The 24,031-nt window shown below is 35.7% G+C and overlaps 1 protein-coding gene across 7 annotated transcripts in view; it reads right to left on the bottom strand.

Moving 5' to 3' along the window:
* LOC106867322 (cilia- and flagella-associated protein 65) overlaps positions 1-24,031 on the bottom strand; it is a 1,093,663-nt gene that overhangs the window by 114,987 nt on the left and 954,645 nt on the right. For all 7 annotated transcript variants that reach the window (XR_016243317.1, XM_089358289.1, XM_089358292.1 and 4 more), the window contains 2 exons: positions 21,539-21,694; positions 9,196-9,339 (listed from right to left, as the gene is read on the bottom strand). Coding sequence is in view for 6 of the 7 variants with exons in the window: in XM_089358289.1 (XP_089214415.1) it covers positions 9,196-9,339; positions 21,539-21,694 (300 nt within the window). In the remaining variant the exon portion in view is untranslated. The remainder of the gene's footprint in view (positions 1-9,195; positions 9,340-21,538; positions 21,695-24,031) is intronic.

Below are 24,031 nucleotides of genomic sequence, written 5' to 3'. Positions count from 1 at the left end.
AAAAAGCAATCTTTATGAAGCGATGTATATACATATATATGTATTGGGGGAGAATTAAAAAACAAAAGACGAAGACAGTTGGTGTAGAAAACAAACAGATGTATTAGTATAACACCTGGGAAGTGAAAAAGTCTTTAACGTTTCGAGCCTACGCTCTTCCACAGAAAGGAACACAGAAAGAAACAAGGAGAGAAAAAAAGAATGTGTAGTGGTTAGCGATCTATCATGGTGAATGCTATATATATATATATATATATATATATATATATCGTTTGTTTAAATTGTTGGTTAAATTATCACACCCAACAATATATATGCTACAAAAAAAAGAGCTATATCATACAAAATAAACCGAATGATATGTGTGTGTGTGTGTGTGTGTGTGTGTGTGTGTGTGTGTGTGTGTGTGTGTGTGTGTGTGTGTGTGTTATATAAGTGGTTCTTCACGAGTTTTGTTTTAGAGGGGAGAGCAGAAAATTGACAATATCTTCCTTATCATGTCTCCTGAGAAATTGAAATTTTACCTCATCTTGGCTAAACGTAGCTTTAATTCAATCTACTAAAATTTTCCAATGTGATTATATTAATAGCCTCCGTAGGATTACAGTAATTGTATTTTGATACAAAATAATTACTAAAAATTGAACCAAATTAAATAAAGCATATTGACACCAAATGCAATTGTAGCTCACCAATCAACTGTGCAATCTACAGTAAATACATGAAAGATGTTAGCATCACCATATTAAAGATTTGCAACGGTAAACCGACTCGCTATATGTGAGTGGCAGACGTTTATTATTTTTCCCTATTTTTCTTCAGAAAAAACCTTATTAATATCTTAACGTTATCCAAATAGAATGGCAGTAAAAAGTTTGTCGAAATTTACTTTCATACTGAGAGCATCTGGCAAATGTCAAAACGAGTCTCAGCTGGTTATTTAAAAAAGATTCAAATTTATAGCTCGAAATGATAATATATATTTAGGGCATCCTATGAGACATGTCAGGAGTTGATTCTCAAATGCACCCATAACGAAATACAACAAGCCAAAAGATTGACATTCTTTGACTGTCCTAATTATAATTTATACTGTGAAACCATTAACATATTTGTTTTTTCATTGTTTTTCTACTCTAACGAAACAAATTTATTGGGGTTTCTTTACGTTTATGTGCCCTAGGTAAGCCAAGAACTTGCATCCGGTAGTAAGATTATTGGTCGAGTATTCCGGAGATTGGAGGAGTTCAATTACCACTATTCCCTCTGGCTTTGACCTATAGAACATGTTAAGGATCCCAGTTATGGGTTAAATAGCAGAAGATGATCCTGATGCATACGTCTCGGGCTAACGTGTGTAGATATAATATCATGTGAACCACTTTCCTTCTCTAAGGGTTAAATGCGTGATAAATTCATGATGGCACCTAACTAATAAAGTTAGCTGTAAATAGAATGACATATGGCAAAGAGAAACTACTGCTACACGTTTCCCAGAAAAAACTCAGGAATCTTCAGACTATAATATGGAGGTCCACGATCAGCCACGCCTATATGTATGGCACATGAAGACCAGATATTTACTTAACGATACTATTCCTTCAAACGAATAAGCAGCAGTCTAAATAATACAATAGAATACCGGAGTGATGTGTCAAAATCCACTAAATGAAATAACCATTTATGATGTCATCAATGCCTGTATTTTCAACGTAAACAAGAATGAAACATGTTTGTATTTATCTCCCGCGTTAGTTTAGGAAAAGGAAAACACAATTATTCAACACGTAACGATATTTATTTCACTACATATTTTCTCTTACTTTTGCTTCTTGATTATCTTATTGACGTGTATATCTTTTCATTTATTCCCAGGTACAAAGACGGATGAAAAGTTCATAGGCTGAGAATGAAGGATTGATGCTAGAGGTGTGAAATCTCCCATGCATTAATTTCAGTTCTTCTTAATAACTGCATTGTTCTTTTTTCAGTTAAACTGACATCTGATGGTTCAAACACTTCAGTACTAACTAGTATTGATTTCTCTTGAAAATGAACAAAATGTCGCATTGTGGTGTTATCAAGTACCTACAGAAATAGGGTTTTGTCCCCCACTCCCCCAAAGACATTCAGGCTGACATGCTTGCTACATGAGGGGATAACTCTCCAGTTTTATCAACAATGCAAAAGTGGGGCATGTGAATTTAGGAGGGTAAAGAAGAGTCTTGAAGGTGACCCAAGGTCTGGACGTCCTGCAAATGGGGAAAATATTGATCGTGTTCACCACATAATGATGGGTGACAGGCGATTGACTATAAATCAAATATCCAATGCTATTAGTATATACTGTGAGAGTTGAGAATATTCTTCTCGATGAATCTCGACGTACTTCGCTTGACGATGGTTTCTGCTCAGTGGGAGCCACGTCTTCTGACACCTAATCAAAAGCGCTCCAGGTTGATCATACCATGGTGACATTGTTTGAGACAGATCCAGCTAGTATCCTTGAACGTTTCGTAACCTACAAACAGCGCTGGATTCATCATTTTGAGTCAGAGACAAAGAGATAATCCAAGTAATGGTAACACCTTCTCCCACCCCTCCACAGAAGGTCAAGGTCATTTCATCTGCAGATTAAGTGATGACCTCGGTTTTTTATAGATACAAAAAGGTATTGTATTTAATAAGAGCAAATCTTCAAAAAGGCCACGCCATTAATGAAGGATACTATGCCAACTCGTGGCAGCAGTTACAAAAAGCTATCAAGATTAAAATCTCAAGAAAACTAACGAAAGGGGTCTTGTTTTGTTTCATCAGGACAATGCTCCATCACATTGGTCCTTAATTTCGATGGCTACTGTGCGTGATTGCGTCCCCAAACTGGCTTACTGGTTGATCACCCTCCTATTCTCCTGATTTGGCCTCTGCTAACAATAATCTTTTCCCCAACATAAAAAAACAGTTATCTGGAAACCAGTATCGCAGTGATGATGATGTCATATCTGGTGTTGATGACTTTTTTGGTCAACAGGATGAAAGCTTCTTCACCAATGTTAATCAAAGCACAGCATCACCTATGGAAGAAGTGTATAGACCGCAAGAGGAATAATGCTGAAAAATAAACCTCATATGGTCACATTCCATCGGAGTATCTTTGTCAGCCAATGAACCTTTCAGCCGCATCTTGTAATATAGATGTCATAGCTTGGTGCACTCAAAAATATCTAGCAACTGACAGATGCTATTCTAACAGCAAATCAACTAAGTCAGAACTCAAAGCTACCGAAATATCATTTAATGATTTCTACTAAATATCTCGCCAGAAAAATGTAGCTTAAATATTTGTCCTCTTCTCCTTCCTGTTTTCATTTATTTTCATCTTCCTCCTGAAAAGTTTAGCAGTTATCCTTAACAACAGGACTTCCTCACATAGATCGACCCACTTTGTGGTTGATTTATACAGTATTAGTAAAGATCTATCACTAAAAACCTACTCCAACACATTGTGCATACTTAATACTGGGTCTATCTTCTTTCTAATTGTAATCTTATATCTTTTATATCATATAGGATCTGCCATTATTCCCCCATATACGAATTTGTTCAACCCCACGCATAAATGGTGCTCCTACAAAGTGCGATTTGATATCTTTGCAGATATTTTATAGCCTGATACTTATTTGTCATTCTCTTTTGCCGAACCGCTAAGTTATGGGGGACATAGAAACACCAGTTGTCAAGAACTGGGAATGGACAAACACATACACACACATATGTGTCTGTATGTGTGTGTATATATATATATATATATGTATATATATATATATATATGTATGTATGTATGTATGTATATACATACTACAGGGTGATTAGAAAGTCGCCATACATAAGAACAATTTATATTTTTATTAGAAACAGTTTTTTCATTTAACTGTTTCTTATAAAAAAGATAAATTATTCGTACGTATGGTGACTTTTGACTCACCCTGTAGTCTTAAAACGATTTCTGGATTCGTCTATTTACTTCGAAACGGTGTTCCAGCTTGGTCTGAGTCCACTGACTAAAGCAAATAAAAGAATGGATGAAATATTAAATATGTTTCCACAACACCGAAATACGTTACATTAATTCCACAGGGCATTTTCCTCAATTTTGTCTTCATTCTACTTTATCTAAGAGCACGTCGCTTTTTGTAAAAGCGTATGACCATCTGTTGAGTCTAATGCAATCCCTTTGACATAATTATGTAAAACTCTAACCGGACATAATTATGTAAGACCAGCACTTCGCATAAACAGCAAGTTTCCCCTATCTTGGGTTCAAGAAGACAACACACAACTCTTGATATGACACGAAACGGTGAACATATGATTTCAAAATCAACCATTTGCATTTGTATTTCCACCTCAAAATTAAATTGTTCAAACAAAGATACATATTTACGTCATTAAGAAAAGAATTCTTTTTTAGCTTATCAACAAAAGCTCATTGAAATCGAAGTATGTGAAATTAAATTACAATAGAGAGAAATAATTGTACAAGGAGCCAAAGCCATTGAATTGGTATTAATTTTGGTTTAGTTGTGTTCGAACATATTTATGACAAAGATGTAGTTGATCCGACAAAGCATCTTTTCTCTAGTTGGTTCATACAAGTTTTCAAACAATGTACACGAAAGAAGGGCACAATAGAGAGCGTTTGCTCTAATGAACTCGTTGCAGGCACAAACTATATAATAGCATATATCATAGTTGAAAGGAGGCAAGCAATAAACATTGACGAAGTAATAATATAAAATTTATATCTTGACACAAAACGAAAACATTCAAAGATGATAGAATATTTTACCGTCGTTTCATTATTGATGCATAGTAAAGTTCAGACTAGATTTCTTTAAAATGTAAATTTAAGAAATAAAAATACCATTTGTTTCTGTTGAATATTGATTCCAAAGACATATATTCTTAAAGCTATTTGCTTTGATTTGATTCTATCTAATGTGTAACTATTGTTGAACCAGTCGAATTCATTTGTAGAAAGATATTGCTACTAAGATGTAAATGCATGTTACTGATGCAGAAATATTAATAGCAGGTGTCAAAGATTGCTTGTTACGCAAACCTTTATTGGCTCAGTATTGATCCGAGGATAACATTCAAAATTCTATCTATTATATGTAAATGTCTTCAAAGAATTCCTCTTGATGTGCTCTCTTTATATTTAAGAAAAAAAACTATAAATATAACTGATGTGAAAATCTGATATTCTACACCGCGAATACAGAAATATTTCTCGCGTTGTATAGTGACTGTAACCTCATGTTACTATCATTGATTTTGAAACAGTCAGCAGTTAATTCGGTAGAATACAAGCACAATATCAAATTGAAGATAATTCTCCAGATGTAACCGCCCTTGACCATATCATTAACAGCATACAGAAGCATCTAACACTTGACAGAAATACGTGATTGTAATATACTTCTTACAATATTTTCATGTCAAAATTTCTGTTACAGTACCAGTGTTCTAACTTTCTAGATCCATTTAAATATCTAGTGATGCTTCACATCTATACTACTTTTTACCCTGGACCGCCAACGGTCAATACTGACCATGTAATTATTCGTGTATATACTGACCTAGACAACACTCTTTTGCAGAAGTTCTCAAAATGGTGAACGACAAAGCTAACTCATAGTACACAAATTAGAAATAAATGTTGTGAGTTCATCGCCTTCAATTTCTACAATAGTTTCCGTATCTATCACTTATGACTTAAACACACTACTCCTTGTTCTATGCTAGAGGTGAAGTCACGCGAAATAGCGGTTAGGGTGCTTCGCTCACTATCGTTAGGTAGCGGGTTCAATTCTCACGAATGATGGCGCATTCTGACCTTGAGCAAAGCATATCATTTCATGCTACTGCTGAGCACTCAGCTGAAAATTAGTGCAAGTAATACATGGGAGTTGACTCTGCAACGAACTGGTATGCCGTTCTCATGAGGAGTTTTATACACTCAGCATAAACACATTGAAACATTTGGCTAAGCTCCAGCCATTTTGCCTTGTATGCTTGAAGTTGTGAATTGTTTTAAGTTATTCATTAGCATAAATATTGGTCAGTGTTCACCATACATCTGCCTAAGCATGTACAGAACCTGAAATGACGTTTTGAAGTCTAGAAGTTGCCCATGTATGCAAATCTGTCCTCTTCACGTCTGGAATTAGTGTCGTCAGAAAGAAAAATGCCCGAAAAAGATGTCGAAAAGGAATTTGCTGACTTTCAGACCGTTCCGTTAATCCACCGTGACTTTTATCGACTCGCAAGGCATCTCAACTCAATGCAAAAGAGATAAGACAAATACAGCGCGGCATCGTATCGAATCCTTTAACAACTTTGCCAATTCACCGCCTAAATGTAAATATTATAAACCAGACTGCTCTACTGCTCTGCTGATGCTGCTACCATGAATACTATAGTTACTACTACTACTACTACTACTACTACTACTACTACTACTACGAATGCTATGAATACATAGTTACTACTACTACTACTTCTAGCTGTTGCTATAAATATTATAGCCACTACTACTACTACTACTACTACTCGAAGAAGTAAAGAGCAGCCAGGAAGTTAATATAAAACAAAGCTATGTAGGACTATAGGCCGACTTACGACCAAATCGACTTACGACCAGTCAGTCGGAATTAATTGTGGTCGTAAGTCGACGACAACCTGTAATAACGAATGCGACATGTTTAGTGTTTATTATTGTTTCTACGAATTTAGCTTTAATATTTTATCTCCCCGCCTTTCCAGTCTATTGTCCTGAAGGTTTCTTGCCCAACCTTTTGTTTCGAAAGTAGTTGTAGCGCGATAATAAATCATATCTTTCCTTCATTCGTTGACTGATTGCCGACACAATATATACTCTAAAGCCGTGTATGTAATACAGTAACATTATACAGAGGTTACTATCTAGCAGTAAAGAGATAACTGCAAATATATTGGCTTTAGTGGTTTTTGGCAGTGTATAAAGAGCGTGAGAATTAATAGCAGGGTCTTACTTCGGCTAACCAATAACTGCTGGCAGTTGATGTAGCAAATGATGTAATTTCAAGATGCTAATATATAGATAGGCGTAAAACTACGGCGTTTCCAATTACTGTTTACACAACCAATTAGCGAACTGTAACGTTACCGCTGGACTACTTCACAGTTGTTACAACTGTATCGAAGAAATTGAATTATTTCATTATAGCTCTGGACAAACTGGAGGTTTGAATGTGTGTGTGTGTTTGTGTGTGTGTGTGTGTGTGTGTTTGTGTGTGTGTGTGTGTGCGTGTGTGCTTGTGCGTGTGCACGCTCGAGTTTGTGCATGCGTTTGTGCGTCGTTGAATATGTGCGTTTGTGTTTTTCATTGTTGGTGGGACATATATGCGTATATGTAAATATGTGCGCCAGCGGGTGTGATTGATGAATGACTTTTCCAATGTATTTCACAATTCTTTCTTGAATATGTGTGCGTATTAATCCATGTATGTATATGTGTGTTTATGTGTGCATATATATGTATATGTGTGCATATATGTGCATATGTGTGCGTATACGTGTGTATATATATGTATATGTATGTATATAAGTGTGTGTATGTGAGAGCCATTTAGCAAGACGCTTCATTTCCCGTGGCTCCACTCCACTCATCTGGCTAAAATGAGTTATACCAGTAATCCGAAGAGCCAGCATCTTCACATCCTGTGTCACGCTGAATCTTCCTGTGAACTACGTTAAAGGTACGCGTGTCTGTTCTGTGTTCAGCCACTGGCACGTTGATTTAACGAACAGGCTGTTCCGTTCATTCATCGGAAACAACTGGAACCCACATCGTCGTAACCTACGGAGTTTCTCTCTGTATATATATATATATATATATATATATATATATATATATATATATATATATATAATGGTCATGACTTAAAATAAGAACAATAATAAACGAGTAAAGAACGAATATATAGTGCGTGTGTTTACTGGGTGGGAGAGAAAATGTTTAGATTAGTGAAGAACTCCAAGTATTCTTATGGTAGAGCCCAAGGTTATGGTTCATCACAATTCTATATTGCAAATCTGTGGTAGGGATATATAAGACAAAGCAGAACTCTCAGAGCGCTTTCCTCTGTTACAACCAGAAATGGCTCTGATAAAAGTAGCATTAATCTTTTTAGGTGGTTCAATTTTTCTCAATTGATCAATAGACCAATCGAGTTAACCTATCAGTAATGTACCTATAACGACTTAACGACTTCTGGAAAATAGCTGTAAGCCAAATTTACTCTAATAAAGGAAAAATATGAAATGACCATTATTTACAACTTGTCTTCTATATATATAACTTTATAACTTGTCTTTTATATATATATATATATATAAGCACGCACATACATCATCATCATCATCAGCAGCATTATCACCAGTTAAGGGATAGTTTTGCATTCTTACATGGTCACAATGAATTTGTTGCAGTATATCGACAGTCAGATGCCCTTTTTGTCAACAATCTTCAGCTGTTTCCAGCAGGGTGCCATTTCCCATGGCCGGCCGGATTTTCCATGGGAAAGTGAAAACGAACAACGGCGCTTGTATGACGGTGATTCTAGTTTACAGCCATGTGTATCTGCATGTTTGTTTGCGTGCACGTTTGGTGTGCATGTATAGTATGCTTATTATCATTATAGAGAGAGCTGAACGCAAGTAGAATACTTTGAGCGTTGACGAATAGCGTTAGGCTGCTACCTGGTATCTAGCTGCCGAACATTACGTTTTAAGTTCAATTTCCGCCGAGGTTACTGCAACTTTTCAACCTGATGGATTCGATTATATCATATAAAGTATCTTTTAAGTACTTGTGTAAATTTTATCGACTAACTTTTTTGTTAATAGTGCTAATGTTTAAGCCCGAACAAAAAGTACGAAGTAGTTAGCTCTTTCCGTTTTCTTCGACTTTGGTTTTCAATTTCTCTGGGGATATAAATTACATTTGAACTCAAGAACTAGGGAAGATTTAAGTTTCCTAGGAAGTTTCATAAATACGACCAAAATTATTTAGTATTGGAGTCTACGACTAAGGTCTTAAAAGACAATGTAATTTGGGAATATGTGTTGGTAAAGCTATCCACAACTTACCTCTTCATTAGCTTCATTGTTGAGATGCCATTCTAAAGTTGCGTTCCGTTCAGAACTATAGTTGTTTGCAAACAAAATCCGTCTTGACATTGAGAAGAGAGGAATGTTGCCAAATGCGATTTTCTGGAGAGATAGAAACACGAACTGTAAAAGAAAACACAAAGAATTGTTACTCGCATTACTGTAGGGAATTTTTGAGAAATATATTAGAATTCATTTAAGTATTGAATCATAAACATTTAGCAATATATCGATCGACTATTGAATCAAAAGTTACATGAAGAATAACTTTAAGTAGACTCAGGTATATTTCTCTTCACAGACATTTAACATAGACACAGCCGTATGTTTGAGAATGTTCGCTTCGTACTCATATGGTTCCATGTTCGATTTAACTGATTGCGTCTTTTTTGAGAGTAGCTTCAGGGATACTCCCAACTCGATCTAAACCGGGCGAATAATTATTGGACGGTCTGCGATCAGGAAATTACTTTCGTGACCTGTCATTTTGCCGATATTAGAAAAAATAAAAAAGGCGGCGAGCTGGCAGAGACGTTAGCACGCCGGGCGAAATGCGTAGTGGTATTCCGTCTGTCCTTTTGTTCTGAGTTCAAATTCCGCGGAAGCTGATTTTGCCTTTCATCCTTGCAGGATCGATGAAATAAGTACCAGTTGAGTATTGGGGGTGATCTAATCGATTTACCTTCTCCCTCGAAATTGCTGGCATTATACCAAAATTTGAAATCAATTTTAGAGAACAAAAGAAAATATGCAAGATATAATGATTTAATTTCAAAAGTTTCTATTTAATTGTATGTTTGCTCTTTCGGTTAAAACAAATTCCTTTGAAAGAATTTTGATCTCAAAATGCTTGTTGAACATAATATAATATTGAAGACATGAACCAAAACCAACTGCTTTGTGTTTACAGGTTTTTTAAGCTTCTTATATATAAAAATCGGTCTTTGACTATTTATTACAAATGGAAATCACATACCAAATTAAGAAACACGTTGGAGAACTCTGCAGAGATCTGTATTTCTCTCTCTCTCTCTCTCTCTCTCTCTCTCTATATATATATATATATATATATATATATATATATATATATATATATATATACATATATATATATATATTAATGGATAGACAAATCGTTAGAAGGAGGGAGGGATAAATAAACAGATAGATAGATAAATAGACAGATAGATAGATAGATAGATACTTAAACAAACACACGCGCATATACGCACACAATGGTGGGGGGTTGTACCAAAAATATACCGAAGTGCTTTTTTTATTATCACTTTTTTATTATCTGACACAGGTTGTTTCAATTGCATATATTCGTAGAATAATTCCTCTTCTATGCATAGTTACCACTCAAAATCATTTCCTTCACATGCAATACATTCGTGCCATCCTTGAAACGAACTCTCGAATCCACTTTGAAAAAATTCAGCCGTGTACCGTTCTACCAAATTCTTTCAGCGACTTCCACCTCTTGGTCAGTGGTATGACCTCAGTGAACAACCTGTAGCCTTCTGTGGATATCAGTCACCTTGCACTGTTCTTTCGTTAAGAATTCAATGATGGCAGGTTGGCATTACTTGGAACCATTATTTGCCTACATTGAAAATCTGAAGAGATAATATTAATGAAGTGTTTACAAATATATGTAATTTGAACAACCTATGTCAGTTCATAAAAACATTAATGCCCAGTTTAGCATTCCTTTTGGTACAACTCACATGTGCGCGTTCATGCATGAGTGTACACATGTATTTATGCTCTTAGACAAAATTATGACTTCTTTATCGGAAGATATCAACATACAAATTACTCCACAGACACAGCTGATTAATAATATACCTTTGAAAAATAGATACAATTTATTCAGTTAATTAGCGAATATATATACAAAAGAAGCATTATACCTAAGGGAAATGCATTATGGTAAGTAACAGGAAAGGAGCATGCAAACTTACAATAATGTCAAGCATGGTTTATAGATTTAAGAGTTGAAACACGAAATAGTTATTAGCTCAATGGTAGACACAGTGTTCCCTTCTGAAAAAAGTGTTTGAACGTTGAATTTCCGACTTGACCTTAAATTGCGTATTAATCTTACGAGCTATTGTTCCATGAGAGTTAAACATGTACAAATGTACGAACTTTTAGTCATTTTATTACATATATGTATGTTCGAATGGGATTATTTGGTTTCTATGGAAAATTGTGACACTTCAAATATAAGAAAGAATACTCTTCTATCAATTTTTCTGCCCCTTGGATCATCTTTGAAATTGTTTCGAAAGAATATATACAGACAATGGCAGGAACGAATGAAAGTACTGACAATTAATAAACGTATGAACTAGCATGATTATACAGGAGTTTAATACAGATTAATTATTAATTTGGTTTTACAAAGATTACCCATAGTTTGAAAAACACCACTTTTCTTAAGGACATAATCTGCTGCAAGGTTGTATGACTATCGCAATTAATAACTCGACGAACCAGTGACCTTCTTTCTGTATTTAGGTCATATTCTTCCACGGGTGTGAATATGCTTCAGTCAATTTATTCACTGCCGAAACGTTAACAATATTGATTTCTGCTTTTTCTTCTTCTTCTTCTTCTTCTTCTTCTTCTTCTTCTTCTTCTTCTACTTCGCATCGTCCTCCTCCTCCACTTCTTCTTTTTCTTCTCCTCCTCCCCCTCTTCTTCTTCTTCTTCTTCTTCTCCTCCTCCTCCTCTTCTTCTTCTTCTCCTCATCCTCCTCCTCCTTCTTCTTCTTCATTATCAAGGTCATGATCACCCACCACCATCATCATCACCATCATCGTCTTCGTTTTCAATAGCACGTCAAAGAGCCAAAGCTTGAGTTAATCCATTCGTATCTTCTGCAGAGTCACTGAAATGAAGCTGATTCAAAAGCTGTGTCACCATCAAGGGTCACATCAAATCCTTTGAAATTTTGTATTAAATTTGGACTTAAAATTTTACAGAAACCTAATACTCTCAATCCCTTTATCAAATCCCGGACGACTTCAATATAATCGATAGCATTCCAGATAGTCTATATTTTACAGAATCCATTTGATAAAGGCTCAACATCCTTATCAGTGGTCTTGACAGTCCGTTTAGCAGATTTCCTCTTTTAGTACCTTTTGAAGATTTATATTACTGATTAATCAATTGGCTGAGTTTCACTTGTGATATTTGCAAGCAAAAATACCGCTTTAGTTTCCTCTATTATCCTCTAATAATGAATCATTATCAAAATCAAACCGTGCCTAAAATAATAAATTATTCCCGACAGGGTATTCTTTAACAGCAGAAACAACGAGCTTACTAAACCAATCTTGAAGCAAAGTAGCAGTAAGTCAAGCTATTTGTTTGTTTGGTTGTTGGTTTGATTAGTTTTTTTTTTTTACTTCCATATGGCGTATAGCATTTCTTTCAAAGTATTTTTTGATGTGATAGACTAGTACTGGCTTCAGTTTAATGTCGTACTAATTCTATCAATATGGCAGTCTGCATTTAGCTTCTTTATTCTAAGATACGATATGTTCCTTCAAAGTTCCAGTCTAACGACCATGAGCCGGATGTAGTAATGTCAAGAAAAGACAGAAAATGCATACAATTTATGCATTTTTGTAAATTTTATTTGGTAGTCAACCAGTTTCACGTTTTTTTTAATCCTGACCGGGAAATTGGTGAAAATGTTGCAATTTTGTTAAAGAAAGTTTACTTTGTGCAGGTTGATTGAGAGTTTGTTTGTAATGAACCTGCGTGTAATTGGTAATTGGTGACTGGTGTTATTTCAGACGTGGGAGGTAATTGCACTTTTTCGGGAGATATAATTTTTCTGAGGGGTAAAGTTGTAGTATTATATTACGAAGTCATAAATTTCATAAATTAAAATAATGATGGTTATACGTTCATGAATGAAAGTATTTCCAAAATCCCAAAATTCGTTCTGTGTTCATATTCAGGCGCGGTTTGTATTTCTCAATAGAAACACACATACACATAAATGCATGCATGGATTAACATAAATATTTATCCAAGAAAGAATTGTAAACTGCAGTGGCAAAGTCATTCAGCAATCACACCTTCTGATGCATATATTTAAATGTACGCACATATATCCAGTCTCATCAATATCATAAACCTGCTGTTCAATATTTGGTTCAGCTACATTTGCTGAAAATTTTGTTGCAACATCTTCACAAAGTATTTCTGAGGTCAGTTTACTGTTATACAAAGCTGCTCTTTTCTCCAGCATTTCAAACCATTCTTTGATTCTTTGCTTGCTTCAAGTTCTGGAGAATCTGCAGCTGGTTAGTCTTTGTGTTTCTTCCGGCCTATAAATAAGTCGACTGTCTTGCTTGAATTATTGCAAGTCGGACTGGAGCATTTGGTCTATGTTAACTATCAACCCAGACTTTAATTTAATCATTCATTTTTTACCTCATCACTACGACTAGTAATTAGGACATAATTGTCACCAACATACTTCTTACTTAAAATTCATGTATGCCAGTTTTGTTTAATCATTTATAATTGAAGAGAATTAATTTTACTGTGTTCAAAGCTCAATGGAGGTTATCAATTTCAGTACGATTAATAATAGCCTTCCTTAACTCTCTTTTAGTTTTGCAGAGCCTACACTTCTTCACATTCTAAACAACCTCATGGTTGGATTACTTCGAGTTCCACCGTTAATATTATACTGTATGGTGAGCAGAATTGTGAGTAGTAGTCCAAGCGGCTGAGGAAATATGTCCAGCAGAGGTCTTTCGTGGTTTCCTGCTTTCTAATTCTGAAAGTTCGAAGGATTAATTCGGCCAGCCGTCTGAATTTTATGTGTATTATGTATAGAAATATATTTGTGGGTAAGAAGCCAGATTTGCAACCATGTAATTTCGAGTTCCGTCTAACTGGTCAAGTGTCTTCTACTACAGCCAAAGTCTGAACAAAATTTTGTGAGTGAATTTGGTAAACATTAAATGACGATGGTGATGATGAGGATGATGATGATGATGATGATATAAATGTACGTGTATGTGTGTGTGCATGCGCACTTACATATATATATATATGCGTGTGTGTCTGTGCATGTGTTTGTCCCCCACTCACCACGTCACAACACAACTTAGTGATTCGTCAAAACAACCCGACAGAATAAGTACCAGACTTCAAAGCGGTGCTCCAGCATGGCGATAGTATTATGACTGAAAGAAGTAAAAGATAAAAGAATACACACACACAAACACATACACACACACACACACACACACACACACACACACACACATATATATATATATATACGTACGAATCTATGCATGTCTTCTTGATGCCAGAATGATTTATGAATGAAATATAAAAAGACATGAGTTTGCATTTGTTAGTCTCTAAACACTAATGTGTGTGTGTGTGTGTGTGTGTGTGTGTGTGTGTGTGTGTGTGTGTGTGTGTGTGTGTGTGTGTGTGTGTGTGTGTAAGTAAATCAATTATTAAACAAATATTTCGAGTAGACGGATGCTGAAGTCAGCAGGTCAATTTATAAAGATTAGATGAATCACCAAATAGTTTGATGCAAGTCAGAGAAGATATTTTAGAAGCTTCCACGTCCATATAGCTGCATAGCTAACAGAAAGAGGCCTGGTGCGGATGAAATATTTGAAAAGTTAACATAAAACAAACTACTTATAGAGCTAGAATATTGAATATTGCTAAGAAGTAAATTTTAAACCGGTTGATTTGTGAGGAGCAGAGTGTGGGTGGAACTTATGCAGGTTTTTAAAATGTCTTCAGTTGAGTTATAATCAGGCAAGATATATTGCATGAATTCATAACCTGTTAGCTCTGCTTCTCCAGCCGTTAAGACGGCTGCTAACGTTTGAGCAATCACTGACCGGCTACATACATTTTCAAGATAAATGGCGGTAGCGGAGGTGAGCGTGGAAGTGAAGGGAAGGTGACTATGGAATAAAAGTTACGATAAACTTCGGCCAATTTCCCATTATATCTCAATATATAATATAGCATTCAATGAATCCGTTATTGATCAGATATATCAACGATTGGCTATGCAAACGACGATAAAGTTACTATGCTTAAACTAAGTCTAATACTAATGAGCACAAACACATAAGCGTGTAGTTAAGAAATCCCCTTTCCAACAAAGCGCTTAAGGGTTTCAGGTCCACAATGACTGCGTAGTAAATTGACATTTGTGGGTGCAAACTGCGTTGAAACCTCTCCAAGGAACGGTTCGCCTTAATCTGTAATGCCCATACGTTATCTCCGGCTTAATTGCACCACTGAAAGAAGTCACAAACACATGTGCTGAATTCGACGCAACAAGCCGACGGAATATCTTTATAAAATAGATAGTTCTGTATTAGCTAATTTCCGAATCTACTCAAAGTCTCTTTCATCTTCAGCAGAATGTACTTATAGAAATAAATGGAATATTTATATATGCTCCTGCGAGTATATAATGTTTTCACCTTAATTGGTTTCATTTTATATGCTGGCCACTGATGGTAAATGTTTTATCCTCATTTATTGTAACTGAAGATGTATATCTGTTGTGTCGACGCCCCCAAGCGAAGAAGTAGGATCGCCCAAGACATATAAATAGAGGTAGTCTAGCCGTGTTAGAGAGTTGGGTGACTGTTGAGTAGCAGTCGTGCTGCGGTCAAGTAGAGATCACCCGGAAGCGCTAGATAGCAGTAGCTTGAGACATAACAATATCACAAGGTGGTGATATTTCGCACTAACATCGATTTTAGCTTGTACAACTTCGAGTCTTTCAATTCCAGCCAAGCTGGGATATTCCGGTCAAACATTTATTCCAGGTTATATTAGATTCGGTACTTATTTCGGTTGATTACTTGTTTTATCGATTCTATTTATCAAAAACTGAGTCAAAATCAGAAAGAAGCAATTTGACATAACTTAGACAGGCAGTAGTAAATAGATGCGTGTGAACATCGCACACACACAAATACGAGCGTAAATGCACGCAGAAATAACTCCCCGACAACTTAGGTGAGTGACTTTTACTACGACTCAGTGTTGGCTACTGACTATGAGACAGAAACTTAGCAGTTTCCCTTCATAAAAATATATACGTGCGTGTATGTGTGTATATACGGTTGGGAATTATTGTGTTATAACTCTGTACTTGACAATCGATGTATTTTTGCCTACGTCAACGTAACTTAATGTAAAATAGATTCTGATATGTACAGAATCAACTGATCAGCTAAGCTTTTCAGGATGAATGGTTGCATTGCTACTGGTGAAAGAATATATCTGTGTGTATGTGTGTATATGCGTGTGTGTGTGTGTGTGTTGTGCATGTGTGTGTGTGTGTGTTTGTGTGTGTGTGTGTGCGTGCATTGATAGCTAGATAGTTAAATAGACATACGACGGAGAACAGAGTTTTTCATAGTTGCTGTCTATCAAATTGCCTTAACAAGACAGCTGGACAACTCATGATTGTGTTAGAAGAGACTCACACAAGATGGTACAAGTCCGGAAACACGCTGTTGCGCACTCAGTTCTCGTCCATCACAAATACCCGTCGCTCTCAACTAATCAATATTTCACACTGTGATGTGAGAATATCAGCCATTTAACAATCACAACCACCACCACCACCATTATCCTCCTTTTACACATCTCTGCTCGGGCACCTCCCTGTTGACATCATAACTGCTTGTACGCTCCTCCCTGTCGTCATATTAACAGCAGAAACTATTATTAATAGTATTTTAACGGTTATGCCCCCTCCATGCTCTCTCAACGTAATTTAGATCGAGATTTATTATGTAATCTCCCATTATGTTATTGAGTTCATAATTCAAACTAAGGCAGTACTCGTGTGGTTGAGAAGTTTGATTCCTAAAATATGTGGTCTTTGGATCAGTAGCAACTGCATAGTACCTTGGCGAAGTGTTTTAGCCTTGGTCTGACACGACACTTCTGAGTGAATTTGGTAGACGGAAATTGATAGAAGCTCATCCTATATATTTATAGATATAGAAATGCCACAGAGCCTCCCGAAAATAAAGACAAATATCCAAGCCTGATATGATTATCTATCGTAGCAAGTAATCTGCACAAACAATGATTTCACAAGCACGTTCCCCTTTACTAGAATGAAAGACAGTTCAGTATTGCGAGACTAAGAAACATTTTAGAAACTAGCATAACAAATATGCATTTCTATCATCAACTGCCACACGGATATCATTATGGTTTCGACACATGGCCAGTACGTACGTACGTACGTACGTATGTATGTATGCATGTATGTATGTATGTATTGACAAAATAAGATGAACAAAAACGCCTAGAGAAAATTGTCATGGAAAATAGAAAGATAGTTTGTATATTTTTCACTAAGCATCTACCGGTTTCGGTCGTTTAAACGATTTCACACTGTAATAAAATGGGAAAAATACTGCGATAAATTTCTAGATATTCACATATTTTACCTATAAACACTAGATGGCAGTATATTTCGTGTGTGTATCAAAATATATATATATATATACATACATATAAAAAGTGTGTGTGTGTGTGTGTGTGTGTGTGTGCGCGCGTGCGTGCGTGTGTTATGCTTGGAAACGATACACTTTACATGAATTTTTGAATCGGGTTCAGCAGAATATCCCCCTCCAAATCCTTATCAGATTATTCATGTAAATGAAGCAACGCCTGATTAGATTAAGTTTTGACTTATAGCTTTCAATGAAGTAAGTTTGCTTATTTAATCTAACTTGTGTTGGTGTTCCAATGGCACATTGATAAAATGGAAAGATTACAAATTGTGGAAGCAGTTGCACATCTCTCAATCTACTTATTGAAAAATATAAGCCAAAACTTTAAAATTTCTAGCATTTTTTTAATAAGGAAACTTACCTCATTGAAAAGAAATAAAGCAAAACTTAACCACTTCTAACATTGTATTCGTTCTAAACAAAATCATGTCTAATTAATAAAACCTAGTCACTCCCAACAATTTTGATTATCTCCCTTATACCGAATAAATTCCTGATTACCTTCCCCTGTCTGGAACTCTCATACTTCACATCAGAGCGAAGAAATAACACAATATCGGTAAAGAAATATGAGAAATTTGAAAAGAAAATACGAAACCGGTTATTTCTCCCAAAACAACGTTACTAAACACAAAATTTCATAACATTTTTCTAAAATAACGAAATAAATATATTCTTTAACCATATAACACAAATCTGTAGTTTTTCACTCTAATTTGTCTTTTATATATATATATATATATATATATATATATATATATATATATATGCATGTATTATAACAGATAAATAAGTATTTCGTTATTTAGGGAAAGCTATAATATATGCTTTTCCATTGATCTAAAATTTGTAATTCAATTCATATGCCCAATTCTATGTAGGCTATTTATTCTCATCGAAGTGTCATCAGCTCCACACGACTGTATTATTGTCTCCCTTCGTGAATATCTATACGAGTTTTCAGCATTTATCATCCAACAGTTTTTTTATGACGGCATATATGTCGAACACAGTATTTCACTTTAATAGCGTCACATCTCAGACAGGATATTCACAAACAGATTGAAGCCTCCCCCGACGACAATTTGCAAATTCTAAGTGTTCACCAGTCGGCGTGTGCATGTACATGTATGTATGTGTTTACATGTGTGTCTGTACGTGTACTTTACAGTTAACATTCAGGATTAATTTATATGCAACAGCTCTATGTATATTTAGCGTAAAATCAAAGCAACTGGTCGATAAATTTAATTTAGTGAAAAATAATGGTTTTTTTAAACACACGTGCAGGCATGGTCGTGTCATAAAGAATTTTGTATACCGACCAAGTAATTTGAGGTTGAGCTCTTCTACTTCTTTTAGGTAATTGTCTTCTAATATAACCTCGAGCCGAGTAAATTTGTTAGACTGAAACTCTGTGGATGTCCGATATTTATCTATTTATCTATCTGTCTATCGATCGATCGATCGATCTGTCTTTTCCTCTCTCTTTCTTTCAATTTCTCTCTCTCTCATATATATATATGTTAAAGAGGACAATAAGCGTTAAGGCAAGGCAAACATCTCAAGTTATATACATTATTATTATTATTGAGAAAAACATTCAAAATCTTACACCTGTTTCTGGGACATCCCTGAGTATGGAATATTCCGCCATCAGAGACACATAGGGAAAATGAGAAAAGTATAGATTCATGAAATGACGACATAGAGGACAGGAGTAAAAGAATAAGGAGAGGAAGACGGAGCAGAAAAGACAGCGAATCCTTCTTTATGTCTAAGCACAAATTCTTCCGCACTTTTAAATTCTGTCATACGAACTTCCATGATCATTAACACAACTCTCTATATCTCTTCAATCTCTCCTATATCTTTTCAATCTCTCCTATATCTCTTTATCTCTTCTATCTATCTTATCACTTATGTCTCTTCTATCTATCTTACCTCACCGCTTTATAAGATAAATATTAATTCTTTAATTTATCTTTAATTTATTTTTAAACGTTAACGTTAAAAATCCCCTAATATTTAATTCTAACTCCTACTCCTAAATAATTTAACATACAGCTAGTTTTTCCATTCTCGACTACTTTCACATCCATAACCCCATTGCTGAAAATATCTCTACAGACACTGATATTAGCCAAAAAGAACCCAATCCTTTACTACTAGATTTCCTCTCAACCCCTATAGACTAGAAGAATACCACTGGTACATACCACCCTCTTTAAATTCCTTCCATTTTGCTCTATTTTGTTTATTTGTTTACGTTATCTTCCTCTACCTCCTCGTCCTTTCTCTTATCTTCTCGGTTATCTTAGTTCACTATATTCTTAGACACTAAGTGTTTATATACCTTACTTTATCCTAAATTCGATCCTTAACTCATGTCTTTCACACTATCTACCTCTCTTTCTATTTATTTACTTTTCTGTTACCACTTAATAGCCACCTCCACTAACATTCTCTTATTGAACGTTGATATGTTTGCGTCTTTTTTCTGGATGTTTACAATATCCTGACTTTAACCCAGATGGACCTTCGCTGGATTGCACCTAAGGACTTATGCATTTATTTCTACAACATCGGGAAGTTGCTTCTTTTTTCTTCTCTCTCTTAATCTCCTTATTCCTTTACTCCTGCCCTCGATGTAGTCATTTCATGAATCTATACCCTTCTAATTTTCCCTATTTGTCTCTGATGACGAAATCCCCCCTACTCCGCGATACCGAGAAACAGGTGTAAGACTTTGAATATTTTTCACAATAATAATAATGTATATCACTTCAGATGTTTACCTTTCCTTAACGTTTATTATCCTTAACGTTTATTGTCCTCTTTAACAATTGTATATCCGCTATATCGAAAATCTGCAATGGCTCCATAACTACCGTCTCGGTTACATCCTCGGAGCCCTAGAAATTAGTTACACCACTTACATAGCGTTTAGATCACCTGTGAACTAAACCGCCATACTTTGTATGTATGTATATATTTGAAATTTATAGAAAAACAAATGACTAAGACAGGTGTATGAACAACAAGCAGGTGTATAAGTTGACGCTCGGGAAAATGAAAAATGAAAAAGATTTTTACGCTTCCAGCATACGCTCTTTAACACAAAGGAGTAAGAGTAAATCAAGAGACGGAGAATGAAAAACAAACCTATATATATATATATATATATATATATGTATATATATATATGTATGTATATGTATATATATATATATATATATATATATATATATATATATATATATATATATATATATATATATATATATATATATGCATGAGTGTGTGTGTCTGTGTATGTGTGTGTTTGCAGACGTGGTGTCACTGTGTGGTAAGAAGTTTGCTTCTCAACCACGTTGTTCTGGGTTCAATCCCACTGCGTGACACCTCGGACAAGTATCATCTACTATAGCCACGAGCCGATCAAAGCCTTGTCAGTAGACTTGGTAGACGGAAACTGAAAGATGTCCGTCGTTTATATGTGTGCGTGTGTGTGTCTGTGTCTGTGTGTGAGAGCACGCGTGTGTATGCACATTGTGCCAAAGTGTGATTTATGTCTCACTCGTTGACAGCTGGAGTTAGATTGTTTACGTCCTCTTTCGATAGTTGCCCGGTAGAATGCAAATAAATAAATACTGGTACCGATCAAACTATTCAAGAAGGTGCTCCAGAATTACTGCAGTCTAATGATTGAGACATATAAAAGAATGAAAGAGCTACAATTTACTTACCTGATCTGGCAATTTGATCAACTGCTTGTCAGGGGTCGAAACATCACATACTGTTGAGTAGGGCATCGCATTGCCCATTCTGTTGGCATCGTAACCTAGACCGACAAAATTCACCAGAACTGTCTCTCCCTCTTCTAAGTAAATTGGTATATCAACCTAAAGGAGAAAACAAATACAAAACAACATGAAAACAGTTGCCTGTTAGAGTTTCTGTAATGGAATAATCAGAAAAAGGTGGGAGAACACATAAATATTTGGGTGAGATTTGCGTGACTGATAGAGTGGAATGTATAGAAAATACAAATTTAACAAAGACCGGTGACTCAGTTCAAATGCTTGCAACGTTTTAGATACTGCTTAAATGTACCAAAGTGTCTTCTGTTGGTGGTATAATACTGAGAGCCAGATTAAGTCTACCGTCCATATAGACTGTAATAAACTAATATACTGTCACTATATGGACACAGGCATGATTGAGAGTTTTAGAAGTTTGCTTAGCAACCATGAGGTTCTGGATTTCGTCCTCTATACGTGACATATTGACCCATTGCATTTAACATAGTCTCGGGTGGACATAAGCCTTCCGAGTGAAGTGGGGAAGCCATATAGTATCTTGTCTGATACACTATACTTGTAACTTAACAGTCCAGACTTATCACTGTTATGTAAGCCTGCTTCTACACGAGAAATCCTTTATAATTAGACATATTCGTACCAATGCTCATCAAATTCGAAAGCTAATTAAATGAGCATGTAACCCTGTAGATTGAAAAAAAAACATGACGTTTCTATTTTGAAATCGACTTGAGAGAATTCAGTTACTGATCTCTAGCCCATGCGCATAAAACACAGTAAAGGCGTTGTATTTAAGACAAATCAGTCATGCAGACCCCACTCTTCACCGAGTTATTCCTACAAGGAATATTTTTAACATATATAAACATCCTACAAGCTACTTAAAATGAGATATATTTCGCAATGCTATTTATAATACATTGATGTAGTGCGAACCGTTCAGAGTTAATTTGCCTTAACGACATACACATGGACCTGTTAGTCAGAGGATCGAATGACCGATTTACTGGCTAGTTATTCAGTACCCCATTGATTATTTTACAAGGCATTTATAATTAGAAGTTCAGGTTTCAATAGAAATGTCTTGAAACATTGATTTCCTGTATTAGTCACAACACTAAATTTGTGCCTTAGAGTTATAGACGACTGCTTTAACTCAATTAGCTCAATAGTAGTAATTATTACATTGACTCTGGAAAGATGTAAGGAAATATTGACTCCGGCGGAGTTTGTGAAATCTAATGAAAGACAAAAGCAACAACATTCAGAAAGATTTTAGTCTGGCACATTACTGCTTCTGCTACTTCGTCAATCTCAAATATTGGCAGCAAAACAGAAAAAAAATTCATTTCATTGTTGTGGGAACGATAGGATAGACGAATAGAATGCAATCTGATATCTTATTTATGGAGGTCATGTTTGTCCGTTCAAACCTCCGTAATCTAATATTATACTGTTTTCCAAGAAAATGTTGAGGACGATCTAAATAAACCGAAAAGCAAATAAGACTAAAGTATGTTCAGTAGTTCAATAGGTGTCGTAGCAAGAGAAAAACGGGACGGCAGTCTACTAAGCTGCTACAATCTCCAACAATTCCCCAACGAAGCACGTGCACACACATACAAGCACAGACAACTACATGCACGCAGACACACACACACACACATATATACATTCATGCATACACACACACATTTAGTTCTCAAATCTTAACAGCGTTGTTACTGGGTTTCATGGCACGTCTTAAAGGTCTTCAGACGCATGAGCCCATGCGTCAACTGATCTGTCCACATCCCATTTCATTTAGATAAAAGAAAGACGGACATAAAATAGGGAGAAAAAGAGATGAGTCGACCACGAGAGAGAACTGAGGGTTTGTTTAGCGACCCCAAAAGGATGAAATGCAGTGTTGACCTTGGAACTATTTGAACTCAGAGAGCAAAGAACCGGAGTTGCAAGGCTATCAGTTCGACAGTCTCACGACTTTGCCAAATGACCGTTTGTGCGTACACATACACGCGTGTGCGCGTACACACATGCAAACATCATACACACACACAAATACACACATATACACACACACATGCAAACATCATACACACACAAATCGACACATAAACACACGCACACACATGCACACATATATGTGTTGCGTTTTCTGTGAATTTTTAAAATCAGGAACAAAGAAGTAATGAGGGAAATTGGAAATATATGTATGACTTGTAGAAAGAAACAGTAGGTGTGATATGCATGGTAGATGTTCAGCTTATATAAAGTCTTGATAGAGCTGAATTTTACGATAAAAGTTATTCAACTTTGTCTTTCAGTCAGACGTAATATATCATGCACTAAATACATATTCAGAGTAAAGACACCTGTGCTGCCTGCGTTGGAGTTGTGTGAGTAACAGGTAAGATA

Source organism: Octopus bimaculoides, chromosome 10 (genome assembly GCF_046866305.1).
Source record: "Octopus bimaculoides isolate indiv1 chromosome 10, ASM4686630v1, whole genome shotgun sequence".
Classification (NCBI taxonomy): Eukaryota; Metazoa; Mollusca; class Cephalopoda; order Octopoda; family Octopodidae; genus Octopus; species Octopus bimaculoides.
Note: the sequence above shows the minus strand (reverse complement) of the source record. Positions and strands in the feature narration are given on the sequence as shown.